The sequence below is a fragment of the Mytilus galloprovincialis genome, chromosome 14, assembly GCF_965363235.1.
Source record: "Mytilus galloprovincialis chromosome 14, xbMytGall1.hap1.1, whole genome shotgun sequence".
Taxonomy (NCBI): domain Eukaryota; kingdom Metazoa; phylum Mollusca; class Bivalvia; order Mytilida; family Mytilidae; genus Mytilus; species Mytilus galloprovincialis.
In genome coordinates, this window is record NC_134851.1 from 3901463 (window position 1) to 3918710 (window position 17248).

Genomic DNA, 17248 nt, shown 5'->3' on the forward strand with positions numbered 1-17248 from the left:
AAATATACAGATTGAAGATTGGAATTCTATTTATTCCATGCCCTTCATTATAACAAGAAATTCGTTTTTACAAAATTTTCAATTTAAGATTGTTCATAGGATTTTACAATGTAATTCCTTTTTATATAAATGTAAATTAAAAGAAACTGAACTTTGTACATTTTGTTCAGAAGTTAGTGAAAATATTTTTCACATTTTTTGGGAATGTAATGTAACACAAAACTTCTGGTTTTCCATTATAGATTGGATTAGAAATTATGACATCTTCTTGCCTTTTAGTGCAAAAGAGGTCATTTTAGGTGTGTCTGAGGATTTTGTCAACAGTAAAACAGTTAATAATATTTTGTTGTTACTTAAATAATATATATACAAATGTAGATGTAAGAGCGTATTGCCCACAAAATATGGTGGGATAGAATATTTAAAGTATTGGATCAAAATAGAAAAATACTCTGTATGTTTCTTAACCCCTACACAAAAAATTAAAATGGATCAGAAGTGGCAAATGTTAGAAGCAGCTTTAAATGAACAAAATCAATTGTAATATTTATATCTTACTATACCATTATGATTTAATTGATCTTACAAGTGTTATTTAACTTTTTACACTTGTGTCTAATACTGTATTATGTAATTTCACATGTTTCATCTTGAAAAATAAAATAATTACAAAAAAAAAGGTATTTGAAGTATACATTACGTGATTTTGTATGTAATTTTAACGGATGCGCGTCTTTTTTGTTCACTGTGAGCCTCTCACATTTCTTGTGTTCTTTATAGCTTTTGACTTTGTCACATAATAACATATGTTATGATGAAGTTTTTAAGGTTCTAATTGGGAATTAAAATGTCGTATACACCCCGGCAATTTCCTGATTATATATTGACATCTTTGTGTTGTTATCCAATCACAAAACTCGACACATTTGTTATCCGTTATATATAATGATATCTTCAAAAAAATAATAATAATTATAGTTCACCGTGCATTTTGTATGGCTTCTACAGGGGGAAAATCGGTATATAATTAAAAGCTACATTAAATGATTAAATTGTTATATAAATTCCGAGAAGATAGCTTTGAGAACATGCCTTGTGAATATTTGTTTTCTTATTCTAATAAATATAATTTCAAAACTAAATTGTGAGTTTAACATTACACCATAGAAAGACACACTATAACATGTATAACTCAGGGGAAAGGCTTATCTTGATCAAAATGAAATATTTACAAAACCAGACATTACATGATTAAATCTGATATATGATCCAAAATACATTGTTAATACAGTATGTAAAACAAAGTACAAAATGCAAATATAACATGGGACAAAATGGCGACAAATGAAATAACGTACACAGGTAACTAGAACTGTTTTAATTTGATGTGAGAAGTACGGAAATGTTTATGTTTAAAATAAATTTGTTTTTCATACATGTAGTTAGAGATCAGCAGTACGTAATACTAATTAATATCAAAGGCGGTACTAGTTATAAATAGTGAGACGAGATAAACATACATTATGTATAACATAAAAAAGGAAAAAAAATAGCAAAGCAGATATTCAATAAAAAATTGACTGACATGTCAAATAACATAAAGTGCTAATGGAGAATTAACGTTTACTTACATTTAAAACAATCGGTAAAATTACAGATAAGACGACGAATCAGATAAAGATCATTTAAGTAGCAGTCCATGTAAAAACCAGACAAAAGGTGATATACCAAGGTAGTGGGAATTTTATAAATTTTTCAGAGAATGTTCCTTAGATAACCAAAAAGAAAAAAAAAATTAAACAAAAAAGCTGGAAAGCAACGGTTGCTAGGGAATTCCGCTTATTGATATTTGCCTAACAACAGTAACAAATTGCTCAAAATTTCTTCTGAAAATGCTCCAATTTAAAGAAAAGAATTATAAATCTTGCAGAAGATGCAATTATTAGATATATATTTTTTTTACAGACGGTATACTTCCCTTAATTAAATTTGAACATCAAATTTGGATTTGTGTAAACATAATCATATATAACTAGGTCGTTTGAGGTAACACTTTAAAGGAATTTTGATAAAAGGTAACAATACCTAAATTTTTCATTTTTTAGATTAAAATTTGAAAAAAAGCCAGACCTGTACATCTGAAACACCTATATATCACGAATAATCAACCTTATCACAGAAATTTTTCATTAATTTTTTTTTGGGATTTTAAAAGGTCAAAGGTCAAAGGTTAAAATAAAAAATGTGCAAAAAACATAAAAATCACACTGAAAGCAGGGTTTTTTTTCCTAAAATTGTTTCAATTTATGGTAGATAAATGCTTACATGGTTGCATAATATCAGGACCCTAATGTTCTTACTTTTCTTAATATTATGACCTTGACCTTTTACCTGAAGGTCATTTTTTTGTTGACTTTTTAGAGTTTTGAAAGCCTTTTTGACAGATTTGTTTACAACTTTTCAACTATTCTCAATATCATGTGTGTTATAATAAATTATTTTTGTGAACATGGCTTGCAGCTATATATCACCTTCACCTTTGACTTAAAGGTCAAATTATTTTGTTTTTTTAATATGACACTCTTCCAGCAGAAATATCTTGATTTTGTGCAGGTTTTTGATATTTGCAATCTAACGACTTTCTTATAACTTGTTTTGCACCTCTGCCAACATGACTTTACACAAAAGACTGCACACAAAAGAACATAAATGGAGAATCCCCCCATATAACGTTATAAACTGGCATAACTGATGACCAATTAAGCTGGCACAACCAAAAGTCAAACATGATCTGTGATTTATGGTAATATTATAAAGCAATGTGTATAAGTTTCATAACAATTGGTTGAGGAAAACTAAGAAGATAACAGTTACCAACTTTTTGATGTACAGACTTATGTTAATATAGATCAACATGGTTAAATTTAATGCCTTGTCACCTAGCGGTACCTATATGGTTGATTTATATGTCTGTGGGAGTTTGTCCCAGCCATCAAACAATATATTCTAAAAATATTTTTTTCTGTCACCTTTGAGAAACCTTGTTTCTACTGTTATATCTACACAACACACAGCAGATTAATTCCAATATAACCTTTATTTGGAACACCTTATATTCAGCAAAACAGGTATTGATGACTGTGAATTTTAATTAAAAAGTAAAACATAATAGCAGTCATCCAGTTTCAAAACATTTATTTGTGATAAAATAACTACAAATAGATTTTCCACACAGGGCCTATGTACGACTCATTTGGATTAGTCACATATATAAACACAATTTATATACTGCTTATTTAACCCTAATAATTTACCTTTGTTTTATTAAAACAGAATGCAATTTACATCGTGAGTAAGACGACCATTTTCCCTTCCTGAAACCAGCTTTTTTTAATCTAGTCACTTGATTTATGCCTATTGGCATACATTTTAGGTTTTTTAATTCAAATTTAAAACTTACTTGCTTTAAATAACACAGATAATAAGAAAAAATACACACTATACTTGGATTTGGATTGTGGTTTGACACAGATGAATGTGTAACTTCTATTAATAATAAAAGGAATACACATACATTTACATATTGCTATATTAAACTGAAAGTACAGTTAAAATAAAAAATGATTAGAGTTATCTCCCCTTGCATATTTTAAGGAAGTATATGGAAACAAAATAAAGTAACTACATCTATATCAAGTAAGTTAATTATCTCCCTTTAAATATTTCAGATCACGAATATCTTCCTTTATGCACATTCTATGGTCATGTACTTCAACTGTGTAAAGTTTCATTAATATTGCTACAGTCATTTAGGAGGAGTTGTGCTTACAAGACCTAATGCCACATATTGTGATATTTAAACTTAATAATTTCAATTATCTCCCTTGAAAAAAACATCTGATAAGAAATATCCTCCTTCCTCATGTCTAAAGATGTATACAACATCTGTGTAAAGCTTCATCAACATTGATTAATCCATTTAGAAGAAGGTGTGCTTACAAGACTTGTTGCCATTTATTGCTATATTTAACAAAGTCAATTCAATTATCTCCCTTGAAATAATTTCGACGAGAAATATTTTCCTTCATGAACATCCTCAGGTTGTGTACTACAATCGTATCAAGTTTTATCAATATTGGTCCATCCATTAGGAAGATGTTGTGCATGTATACGAGACTTATCAGATGTATACACCCCCCCCCCCCCAAAAAAAAAAAAAAACGAATTCTGAACAAGAGTGGACACACTGAAATGTCTCGCCTGTTCTAGTGTTCATAATATAATTTATGTTGAAAGTATAAAAAAGCATTGTATACCACAAGCATTAATTAACTGTACTTGAGATAAAGGCGACACAAAAATCACATCATGAGGAAGATGTGTACTAAGTTTCAAATTGATGTGCCTCTAACTTCATCAAAAACCACCTTGACCAAAAACTTAAACTTGATGTGGGATGGAAAATCAAACAAATACACTATTGTAGATAAAAAAATGTTTCATTATAGACTTGTTTTACTTAAAAGCAGGTGTATTTTTTTAAATAAACAAGTTACTATTTTTAAAAGGCAGAGTGCCCATATTCATTGTATTTGGCTTGTCTTTTATTCATGAATTTCTTCTGTGAATTAGGTTAGAGTTTTTTTAAATATAAAAAAAGAAGGTAAATAGTTTTGCTCCATGGATCAGTATTTCAGAAAAAAACCATTAAACTTTGATTTATCATAGTATGTTATCTAACCAAAAGTGATTAACAGCAAAAATATGGCACAAGCAAATTAGGGGCCTAAACTACATGATTAACAAAGTTTTTCACAATAATTGTTCAACAGCATCAGCCTTGTTTAAAGCAAGAATAACAGCATCAAGATCTTGGTCAATATCTGCAATTGGTGTTTTACATCTCTGCATAACAGCCAATCTGGAGAAAAAGGATGCAATCTGTCCAAGTTCTAAATATTCTTTAGGGGTGAACCTTTTGTTTCCATTTTCATCCCTTGCCACTCTCATGTTCCTGACAACAGTTGAAGGATTAGCTTTAATTCCACTTCTTTCACCTTCTTCAAAAATGTTGCTCAAGTAAGATTTTACATTGTCTGAAAATCTTACAACCTTTCTTTCCTTCTTTAAGGCCCATCCCATTATTTGTTCATTGGAGCCTTGCTTTAACCCAGTCTCACATCTGAATTTGATTGTGTCTTCAGTTAGGTTAAAGCACGACTCCTTCCATCTCAATTTAATATAATTAAAGGTGCTTCCTTTATGATCTTGGTGTTCATGGTTGCCTAGCAGACAATGGTTGTTCATGTCACTGTACGATTCAAAATACAGTATACAGCCAATTTCTGGACAACTGATGTTAAATGACTCTGAATCTGTCTGTTTTGGCATAGTTGTTTTTTTTATAATACCATCAGGTTGTGTAGGAATTGTAAAGTTTGCATGGACATCAACATTCAATTCTACATCATTTAAAGTACTATTTATAGAAATCTTCTTCCAATTTCCAATTTCAAATGCCTTCCAGGCTGTTATTGTGTCATCGTTGTTGAATCTGACATTTGAAATCTTTGTAATTGCCTTAATAGGACAGGTGATCTTCTTAACGAGAGAATTAGGATCTACAGCTACATATGCTGCTTGGCAGGATGTTACTCCACCATGTTTGTCAATGGCCATTTTCATATCTGAGGCAGTTAAAACATCACTACCAGATGCAGCTGATCTTCTGATTTTCCCTCTCATATGGGCAATCTTTGCGTCACAATATGATTTACCATTTTGTGGCTCACTATAGTCATACCGTGCAATTGTTATGCCTAAAAAAATAAAAATGTACATGTACATTAATTCAACTTAATGACACCAGAGTTGAATTGTGTTGACAAGCCTTCAACATAACAGAGAACTTCCACACAAATTTTCAAAGCATAAATATCTCCATATTATGTGTTTATAGTATAGTATGCAGTAGATGATAGTTCAAATTTTGAGACACTTGTATGTAAACAAATAACACTTTTAAAGTCATCAATGAACTAGCTATATATATATTACGGTTATTTCTGGCAATTTGTATATTTCCCTTTGATCCAACTGGCTTATATTTTCAAATATCAATGTACTGACTGTATCACTAAAAATATAGGCAATGCATTGTGTGACATAATAATTTGTGTTACCTGCGATTTCTGTCCCAAAAAGCAAGACTTATGGATATAGTGATCTGGCAGCATATTAGTAATAGGTTAACTTTATTTTGTATGTGCGTACCTTGCAAGGTTCTCATACATGCACAGATAGACAATGGTTATTCTGATAGTGTATAATAGATTACCAATGAAATTATAAATGGTATTTATACCCTGGGATTTTAAAGTAAATTATATACTTTAAAACCCAGCTTTTTAAAGTAGATGATTATAGTGTTGTGGAGTTTGTCTATCTGAATTTAAGTGCAAAATGACATTATTTCTCTTACCAGTTGTTTCAGTGATCTTAGGTATAGCCAACCAAAGACTGCCACAATGGTAGCATCCTGCATTATCACTTCTCAAGTATACTGTGTTGATTCTGGGAAGCTGAATTTTTATTGTTCTTAAAGTGTGCTCTAACACGGAAGCTACTGCAACCCAATCTTGTTTAACTGTATCCATTGTATGTGTATATGTTCTTTGCTGCAAGTAAAATAAAAGGAATCTAAAAAAATATTTTACTAAAAAGATAATTCTATAAAGAGGCTCCTAAGAGCTTGTAATCTTTCACCGATAGTATTGAATAAAAACTGCCAGTTTATAGCAATATTTTTAAATTTTACTAGGCAACACACATACATATTTTGTGTGAGACAAACAAAGGTGCTTTAATATATCATTTATCTGATATTTTTGACAAATTTAAGCAATAGTTATTGGTGGTGACCATTTTTAATAGGTACTGGGGTCATCAACCTTAAATGTGGTAGTTTATTACATGCATGTATTCATAGGTTTCTCAAAATTTTGTTGAAATTGGCCCCTTCAATAATCTTGATTTTTTTTTTTAAACACACAGTTTGTTTATCTCCTCTGAATTGTTTTACATTGGCCATATTGGGACCCTTTTCAGCTTACTTTGCTGAGGTGGCTAAGACTCTGTTAAAGGCTATAGTAGCCTATAATTGCTTACATTAACAACAATTGGTCTTGGATGGAGAATTGTCTATAATTGGCAATCACACCACAAAGGAAAAAAAATGAAATAAAACATAGGTGAGGTCTATGAAGTTCAACTGACTATATGCATTTTGAATAAGGAAATTACCATTAAATTCTGATTTTCATCTTTAAAAATACACACTGAAACATGCCAGTTAACTCCTTTTTGGCCAAACCAATCACTCTGTTTCTCACGAAATGCTAAAGGAAGGAATTTCATAGCCCAGTCCATGATTATGAGACATTCTCCATCTTTCAATTCCTCTAATAGTAGGATCCTTGCTAGATCTTGGTTGACACCTCTTACAATATGACTCTTCCATTCAAGAATCTTAGCCTCAGCTACATCTATACTGGCCAGCAGATCATTTCTAACTTCATCTGGTATGTCTGCAAAATAAATAATGTCAACTAGATATAGTATGCCTTTAGTAAAATAGATATGGGCCTGATTAAGACCTCCTCTGGGTGCAGGATTTCTTGCATGTTGAAGACCCATTGGTTGCCTTGAGTTGTTTTGTATGTTTTGGTTGGGTTGTTGTCTCTTTGAAAAAAAATTAAAAAATTCAATTCCTTGCTTTTTATTAACTTTTTCTTTGTTTTCAAGAAAGTGTATTTTCTAAATCAAAGAAAACTTAAAAATCATGATTATAATCGTACTATGTTTTATTATTTGATGACACTAGCAATAATGAAAAACACTAGTATTATTGTTCTCTTTTTATATTGAACAGTAATGTGCACCTAATGCATAAACTGAGAAAAGTTTATCTATTCAAATCAAATTACAAAATAAACAGTGATTTAAATTTGTTAAGGTTGCAATAAATACCTAATTCAGAAAGACGTCTTTTGATGGTGGAGACTGCTTGTGTAAGTAAATTACATCTCTCACATACCATGTCATGCTGATGGTCGACACAGTGCTGTTGTAGATGTTGGTCTGTTGGATCACTCAAAGAATAATTGATACAGTGATCTGGACATTTATCACATTTCCTGAGGTGTGCTTTAAAGTCTGTCTTCAAGTAAATTTTACTGGCATTTAAACTGTCCTTGCAGTCACGCAACTCTACTTGCACTTCCTCATCAACAACATAGTTACCCATTTCCTTGACTGTTGTTAACAATGTCTCATATGATGCACCACCATCAGCGGCACAATTGTCGAGGCCTTTCAGGTTTGTTCGTCTTGAAGATGGACATGCATTTAGAATTTTGAATAAAGTGGATCTTGATAAAGGCAGGAATTCAGTTTCTGTACAAAATTTTGTATACACGTTTATAAGAGTGGCATGACATGCAGTTCTCACTAATTCAGGTATTGTTACTGTATTTCCATTGTCCAACTTCATTTCCTTTACACCAAAGGATGAGACCTAGAAATCAAAAAAGGTTTAAGCTATTATTAGATAATTCAAGAACCTTAAAGAGAAAACTCGCATTACCATGCCCAAATAATTGTCACTAGTCAAACAAATCTTATCAGATTCAATAGTTGAAAGACTCATAACTCATACAAAAAGTTAGTTGATCAAAATCTGTGTGTGTATACAAATCTTAACAAAAAGTCCTAATCATCTATAAAGTTTCATGATATTCTGTTTTATGGTTTCAGAGAAGTTTCACTGACCAACAGTTGCAGTTGCAGCTGAATATTATGAGCCCATTTTCTCATAGAAAAAAAAAACATTTAAATATCTAAAGTATCTTAATCAAAGTTTGATTAACAAACTCATAGTGTAAGAGCACTATTTTCACAAAATTATACCCCTGCATCTTGCAAAGTTCATGTTATTGTATTGGAAACCCCAAAAATCAATTTAAACAAAAACAAAAAAGGAGGTGCACAATGGCATTATATCATAAAGAATCTGAGAAAGTTTCATTTCTTTCAGATAAGTGGTTAATAAGGAGTTGCAGATACAAAGTATCTGGGACGAATGGACAGACGAATGAACGGACGAACAAACAGATTGATGGACTTCCCTATCACTATATACCCCCGCTTTTTAGGGTATATTTAAACACAAATGGACACATACCTGTGTGGATAATATCTGGCATTCTAAGAGTTGCATAGAACTCACTAAAATGATATCCCAACTACCCATAAACTTCAATAAACTAAATTAGTTTCAATTATCTCTCTTGAAATATTTTTGACCAGGTTTTTTTTCCCTTTATGCACATTCTCGGATTATGTACTGCAAGTGTGTAAAGTTTCATCAATATTGATCAAGCTGTTAATAAGAATTTGCACTTACGAGACCTGTTACTACATATTGCAATATTAAACTCAATAGTTCAATTATCTCCCTTGAAATAATTGGACCAAGACTAATTTCCCTCATGCATATTCTCAGGTTGTGTACGGTAAGAATATTCAGTTTCATCAATATCAATATTTTTTTACCTGGTGAAATGATGGACTGAAGAAAAAATCTAAGGCATGGTCTAACTTGTCTTTATCCATCCTATGTCGAAAAACTGGGAGCTGTTTAGGTATTATAGCACCTGAATAAAAGCAAATATTTTTATAAATCACTAGTGGAAAGACTTAAGACATTTTATTTTCATAACATTTTAGTTTGCATATTACTGTTTCCTTTCATTCCATAAGGCAAAGAAACAAATCTGGTAGTTAACACATTCAAAACAATTTATTCTGCTAAAAGGTATTCATATGCTTACTTAGCACATTTTGCAATTTCTTTTTTTTTTTTATGATAATAACATTTGTATCAATGAATCAATAAACAAAGAATGATGATAATAATCAAAAGGAGTAAGTACTTGGACTAAATATGATTAAAATCATTCTCTGAATGTGACTTTGACCTAAATGATATGACCTTTGGGGGTCAAATTCTGGAATAAAACAATGCAGTAATGCCTAGAAACAATTGTTATTATAGTTTTCTTACTGTGACCTTAACTCTCAACATCTGACCTTTGGTCAAGATCAAGATACAGTTTTTGAGTTATGGGAAAAAGCTGTGTCTGACTGAAATTAACTTAGCTGTTTTTGTTTTTAACTGTGACCATAATCTTTAAGAAATGCTCTATAATAGAGTAAGTAAATCTTTTTGTGCAAAAAATATTATTCTATTTTTTATTAATGAATTGAAAATCTCAATAATTTTTCAACTTCAAGTTATGGTAAATATATAATATGTGGATATTAAAATTACCATGGCCATTAGTTTTAGCATGTTTCCTGGCATCATTTATTGCATACACTGTCAGCCCAGGTATAAGCTGTTGAAGATCTTTCTTAGTATGTGACAAGGCAATCAATGACAAAAGTTGCTGTTTTGTGTTTCTGTCTGTACTCTCCTGATGAATCTTTACAATGATCTCTTGAAGTTCAGATGAGTTGGCAGATTCTGGGTCTTTATCTTGAATCATCTTAAAAAGTGCCTGACTTTGACCTGGAGCTATACCTGAAGAGAAACCAATTCAGTTAGTGATTTTTATGTTATGAATATTATTATACAATTATGACCCTCAGCATGCTCAGGCAAAGTAAATATTCCAAATGTTTAACCCTTCAAAGTTTTTTTACTGAGGGCACAGTAAAAAAGAAATGACTGTATAACGACCTATAGTTTTTAATTTCTGTGTCATATTGTCTCTTGTGAAGAGTCGTGTCATTGGCAATTACACCACATCTTCTTTTTTTATATTTTAAGGTTACAATTTTGGATATTCACCACTTATTAGGGGCACAATTATACAGAACAACAGTCTCCTTATTAATTTTTTATGTACATCTGGCAATTGGATTGTATCTTTTGAATTATTTTACACTGGTCATTCTGGGTCCTTTTATATTTTACCTTGCAATGTGAGTCAATGCTCCAGGTTGAAGGCCAATACTGTGATCTATAATTGATCATATATGACATTTGGTATTGGATGGCAATATATCTCATTGGTAATTTTACCACATATTTTTATTTTTAAATTTATAGATTAATTTAATAGTCTACAGTTTTCAAACCATAGTACTGTTAATGGCTTGCCATTTTTGCTAAAATGGTCATTTACTAAGGGAGATAACTCATTCTCAAAAGTTTTTTGAACAGTGAATGACTGTAAATTGTTATTGTCCTTCCTTGCAATTGCATTTAAAAGAAAATTTAATAAGTTATATCATGTCATGTGTTTATGTATAATTTGTTTATAATATATAAGTAAAATATAATATATGAGAATGGCTGTCATATCAAGTTAAAAAGGGACATAACTCTATATTATTTTTATCAGTGAGAGTCAGCTTCATAATAATTTATTTAATAAAAATAAATGAGCTTACCATTAAGGACAGTGTCAATGGCTGAAACTACTTTACGTTTCACAGTTCTTTTCGTGGAAGGTTTTAGGCTACTTATATCACTTCTCACTTGAAATTTGACAGGACTTGAATGGCCTCTACTTATGATGTCAATTCCTTTATTTAGGTCAGATAAAGATGTTTCCATATTTTCCTGACTCCAAGTAGAAATTTGTGACAAACTTTGTGACTGTGAGTCTAGGAACTGAAAGTTAATAAAAGAATGTTCAAGTTTTAATCTATACACATTTAGAAAGTATTAATCAATTCATATATTGTCCTCACCATCTGTTCATTTTAAGGAGTAGCAGAACTGGTGCCACTAGTGGAGCAGTAACTGCTTACTCTTCATGAGCATTCTAGCCCACTACAGTTTTTGGGTGGGTTTGTTTTGCTCATTTTCAGCTTTTATTGTTTGTTCCTGTTTAAAATTATTTTAAAGTATTTTTCCATTCTATATTAAAATTCTTAACATAACTAAACAGAAGACTTGATCCCACTAACATGTTTAACCCTGCCACATTATATATGTATGTGCCTGTCCCAAGTCAGGAGCCTGTAATTCAGTGGTTGTTGTTTGTTGCTGTGTTATATATTTATTTTTTGTTCATTTATTATAGGATTAAACGCCTTTTTAAAGGAATTTTTTGGTGTATAAAGGGGACCAATTCACTTACTAATAAAGTCCGAAGGACTTTATGATATGTTTGTGAGTGACTTGGTCCAGTTTATACACCAATAAATTCCTTTTTAAAGCCATTTAATCCTTAAAATTCTTTAACAACACGGATAAGTGAAAATAAGTATTTTTTTAACGTCGAGCCTGACAGTGTTATTTTAGCCGCCATTGGTTACAAAAAAAGTAGTTCTGTCAATGTCGTCTATCGAAAAAATAAACAACTTCAAGAGTGACGACCGGAAGTCTTCTCGACCAATCATATGAACGTATTCCCTAATATGCAAATAATATCAGAATTATTTGTACATTAATTTGGCCGTTAGTTTTCTCGTTTGAATTGTTTTACATTTGTCATTTTGAACTAGCTACCAGTAAGTGTGAGTACTCTCACATCTGTACTAATGGTCTTTTTGTTGTTGGGATGTATAAGTGCCAAGCTATGTTCACTCTGTTTTTGTTAGATGTATTTCTATTTGTATATATCTGATGAGTTAAGCCTTTTCAACTGATTTTTATAGTTCAATCCTATGTTGTTCTGTTACACCACTGTCCAACTTTAGGGGAGGATGGGATCCCGCTAGCATGTTTAACCCCCCCCCCCCTTCCCCATCCTACCCCAAATTATGTATGTATGTGCCTGTCCCAAGTCAGGAGCCTGTAATTCAGTGGTTGTTGTTTGTTGCTGTGTTACATATTTGTTTTTTGTTCATTTATTTGTACATAATTAGGCTGTTAGTTTTCTTGTTTGAATTGTTAACATTTGTCATTTAGGGGCCTTTTATAGCTGACGTATGTCGTATGGGCTTTGCTGATTGGTGACCTATAGTTGTTATTTCCTGTATCATTTGGTCTTTTCCGAAGAGTTATCTCATTGGCAATTACACCACATCTTCTTTTTTATTTCAGCTAAACATACCGATTCATCATCAGATAGGGACTCGGCTGTCTTGCGTGTGCGTTTCAATACTCGTGTCTTCCAGTTTTATTCTCTTTCTGTTTTGAATAGTCTAAAACATATAAAAATATCAATCTGATATTATGAGTTAAAATAATGTAACCAATATTACAGCAATAATAACTAAAAAGCTGTTGCACATGTTTTTGTGTCCAATACCCAATGTGTTGGTGTTGTTAATTTTTTAAATACAAAAATAAAAACTCTCCTCAATTTTGTCTACCATGTCCACAGTTAAATTTTTCATTTCCTACTTATATAATTGCTAACTTCCGATAATGCCAGTATGTGCATGAAAGAAAACATTTATTTCAGGTATCATTATAACTCACAAACATGTACATGTCACATAATAATTTTTACAAACAAACTTCTGTTGATTCTAACAACTAAAGGAAACAAGTTGGCAGGAAAATTCTCAAATCAAACCAAATATTTACAGAACAGCTGGATCCATTATTCTTAATATGAAAAACTGTTTCCTAATGTTGCAAAACATTTATGGACGTCATACAATATGTTTCAACAATCTATTTGTTTCTAAATATAACTTAGGAAGATAAGCAAACTAAATAAGAGTCAGATCAATTTCGGAAAAAAAATGTCTTAATTTCGGAAAAGATTACGGAACATAAATTATAAATAGTTAGTTATACTACTTACATTTACAGTTTTACTTTGTTCAGGGTCAAACTCTTCTTTAGCAGATGATGCACTAGTTGAAACCTGTTCAAAGCCTCCAAATGGTTGTTCTTTGTGCTATAAGATTAAAACATAAAACAGTGTTTATGCAAATACTGTTTGTAAATAGGTATTACAAACAAATTTCTGATATATAAATATATCACTGTAAATTCAGAAGTTATTGTTTTGGATTTATTATTGTGATTTCATTATTTTACACCAAAATGAGAGAAAAGAAATCATGCTCTATTATTCATATATAAAAATCCAATATGTGAGTTTAAATTATTCTGATTACAACTGTTTCATATTTCTCGCACTAATAAACATTGCAAGTATTTCCACACTTACAGAAGTTACAGTACTTTGTTCATTCAATAAATTAAACTCTGAACACTAAAAAAAGCAATGCATAGGTGTGCTGGGTGAGACCATTTTTTACCACTTAATTTTTGTACAAATAATTGAAATTTCATAACATATATATATATATATTGAAGACCTGTTGGTGACCTTCAGCTGTTGTTTTTTTTTATTTGGTCGGGTTGTTGTCTCTTTGACACATTCCCCATTTCCATTCTCAATTTTATATGCTAAATATATACATATATGATTATGCGTACATAAAATTTTCATAAAAGATTAAAGTTCTCATCTTATGCATATATAAAAGTTATTTCTAGTTTTTGGAGACCTTCCAGAAAAACTTACATGTACATCATTATCTTCAAACGACATTGAGTCAAGGTTTGGAATACCTCCTCTACATGTCCGACATATTCCTAAATGAAAAAAAAAAATCAAATGCAATTGTAAATTTTAGATTAATATTAATGTGTGTAGGTCTTTTCAATATATGTTAAAATCCCAGAGGTAGGGGGCATTTGTGGAAAAATTTGGTTGATTATATTGGGAAGCATTGAAACATGACTGGAGCCGGCCCCCCCCCTCTTTTGTAGTCATTTGGACCCCCTTATAAAAATTATGGTTCAACCACTTATTACCCCTATCAACATCAAGAGGTAATCGTAGCTTTAGGCTGACATTAAGGATGATACATGTAACTGACCCACCCACCATTGAAAAGGCATATTCAATATACATGTAGTATAATCTTTCGAAATGGCAATATTTTTGTTATAAATAGGGGGTGCAAATTTCTGAAAAATTTCAATAATAACAAATATAATTCTACATTGAACATCTTTAAACCTGAGAAACACCATCCGAATATCTTTTTATTATCAAAATCCCCAGTATGATTTTTTTACATGAATTTTCCCAGAAATGAAAAAAAGCAAACTCTACTTTTTCTTTTATTTTTTCTTGATTGATTATAAAAATGTGAACAAATTGATTATATAATAATTATAGAAAAAGTTTGAACAGGTACAACAGGGGGTTATATTGTATATAAAGTTCTTACCTGAACCAACTGGCACAAGTTGTCCTGTTGAGATCAACAGATGTCGGCTGACAATTGGGGTGACACCTCTGTCTGTCTTGGTTTTCCCTTTATGGTTGGGATGACTGCATGCAACACTCCTTCTCCATCTTATTCCAAGTGTGGCCCGATGGTGTGGACATATTGTATAATCACAAAACAAAGTGAAAATACCAAGACGGAAAAAAATTAAATGGCCTTCTGATGGAATGCAGGTTTTTGAGAGTTGTAGTGATTGTAAATGGCTGTTAATATTAATGTTGCAGCTGCTTATTGTAATAAGATTATGTTCTGATGGAAAATAGTTGGAAAAACCACAACTTCTGTTAGAAAAAATTGAAATGCTGCAGTTTCTTTCTGTCCATGGAGCGTCTGCCATTGTTTACATTTCCCTCCAATGTAGTATACCTATTTTCTTTTGCTGAAGATTTCCGTCAGGGGAGATAATAACATGGCAATTTTAAATTTTTTTTTCAAACGGTTTTTTATTATCAATTCAAAAAATCCCAAGATTTTTTTTGTTTTATTTGATAGATATAACAATTGTCTTTCTATCTATATATAACTTATCATATATTTTTTCTAGCCTTAAGAAAAAATTAATGAAAAATATGTGTAATTTTACATAGGACAAATAGGCAAAAATCCTGAAAATGAAACCTCTAGTAAAAAGCAGCAGTTTGAATGATGAATATAAAAATTGTGAATGATGCATTATTTTGACCTTTTTGAAGTATTTATTGCAGTTTTGGGTCATTTGATAAGATAAGGTATATCACATTTTAGTTAATTTGTCAGGTTCTTACATGGACTGCTACTTAACATGTAAAATTAATGTATAATCGGTCAATGTCGTCCTTTTTATAGTTCTTTTAGAGCAAAGTTTTTTGTAAAAAAAAACACCTACTAAATGATTTCGTTTAAACCTTAGAAGATGAATTTGCCCATCTGTATCAATATCGTGGAAGATACAAATTTAAACTACCTACTGTTGGTAGTATTCCTTAGCGCTCGATATGCAAGATACAAACATTCTCTGAAACGAGAGTAATGCAAGGAGAAGTAAAGCCGAAAATGCAGGCTATTTGTTTTGTCTTTGAAAAGTTGTATGATTATATTGCTACAATGTATACAAAACTAGAATGAAAATAGTTAATTTGTCAAAGAGACAGAAACAAAACCTTAAAGCAGAAAACAGAAAACAGATTACGACTATACATGCACAAGTACAAAAATAAGTCGGCTAGTAATGGTACACAATAAGTAACCATTATAATACCGACTCAGCAATTGTGTGAACACATGTGTTATGTCGAAGGATAGTTGTTTTGGCATTCATCATATGGCACTGATAACTGTGAAATAATATATCTAGGAACTGGTTTAACCTGTAACATAAATATATGTGTGAGGGTGTATGATTTTCATTTTTAATGACATTGTTAATCATAGTTAATCATGAGCTGGAAGGTAAGAGATTCATGTAAATTTTATCGTTTTAATAAGATTTTAAAGATTAAGGCTCGAGGAGCCTGTCCACTCCACTCTACTGCATTTTACCCCTTTAATCTATTTTTAGACATCGATCATGTTGTTTAAAGATGGGGTCATCGGTCAGTTTTTTTTTTAAACGAAATAATGATGATTGTGATGATCAGGTTTGATTAGATTATGCCCAGTAGTTTCAGAGGGGAATATTTTTGTACAAGTAAGCAGGCGACGACGGACGACAAACGACAAGTGATAAGAAAAGCTCACTTGGCCTTTTAGGTCAGGTAAGCTAAAACACTTGAATGTGCATTATAAACAAGATGCTTAGCATTTTAATTAGACATGTCAATACCATTATTAAAACTCTGATATTTGCGGAAATATTTACAAAATATAGATTTGAAGTCATCATAATGACTGATGACTTTACGCTTTAGTCCTTAAATTGTTTCATGTTACA

At 31.2% G+C, this 17248-nt stretch overlaps 2 protein-coding genes across 2 annotated transcripts; both read right to left on the reverse strand.

The window, feature by feature from the left end:
- Positions 1 to 4785: 4785 nt before the first annotated feature.
- Positions 4786 to 8503, reverse strand: LOC143058223 (uncharacterized). Its single transcript, XM_076231695.1, has 4 exons — positions 8029 to 8503; positions 7303 to 7586; positions 6482 to 6677; positions 4786 to 5819 (listed from the first exon to the last, which is right to left on the reverse strand). Exons 1-4 carry the CDS (start codon positions 8303 to 8305, stop codon positions 4813 to 4815), a joined length of 1764 nt encoding a protein of 587 aa, XP_076087810.1. The 5' UTR covers positions 8306 to 8503; the 3' UTR covers positions 4786 to 4812.
- On the reverse strand, positions 8407 to 15348 carry LOC143059336 (uncharacterized). Its single transcript, XM_076232815.1, has 9 exons — positions 15280 to 15348; positions 14565 to 14635; positions 13833 to 13928; positions 13166 to 13221; positions 11518 to 11774; positions 10391 to 10642; positions 9613 to 9713; positions 8510 to 8575; positions 8407 to 8454 (listed from the first exon to the last, which is right to left on the reverse strand). The coding sequence occupies exons 2-9, from the start codon at positions 14589 to 14591 to the stop codon at positions 8407 to 8409; spliced, it is 903 nt and encodes a 300-aa protein (XP_076088930.1). The 5' UTR covers positions 14592 to 14635; positions 15280 to 15348.
- Positions 15349 to 17248: the final 1900 nt, after the last annotated feature.

What these genes read in the sequence shown, in the direction of transcription:
- LOC143059336 (XM_076232815.1), bottom strand. Translation starts at nt 14,591, where the DNA reads ATGTCGTTTGAAGATAATGATGTACAT. An exon ending in TTGAAGATAATGATGTACAT is followed by an intron (nt 13,929 to 14,564) that starts GTAAGTTTTTCT and finishes TTAATCTTATAG; the next exon opens with CACAAAGAACAACCATTTGG. An exon ending in CATTGACACTGTCCTTAATG is followed by an intron (nt 10,643 to 11,517) that starts GTAAGCTCATTT and finishes GTTTCTCTTCAG; the next exon opens with GTATAGCTCCAGGTCAAAGT.
- LOC143058223 (XM_076231695.1), bottom strand. Translation starts at nt 8,305, where the DNA reads ATGGGTAACTATGTTGTTGATGAGGAAGTGCAAGTAGAGTTGCGTGAC. An exon ending in ATGAAAATCAGAATTTAATG is followed by an intron (nt 6,678 to 7,302) that starts GTAATTTCCTTA and finishes TTTTACTTGCAG; the next exon opens with CAAAGAACATATACACATAC. An exon ending in TAAGATCACTGAAACAACTG is followed by an intron (nt 5,820 to 6,481) that starts GTAAGAGAAATA and finishes TTATTTTTTTAG; the next exon opens with GCATAACAATTGCACGGTAT.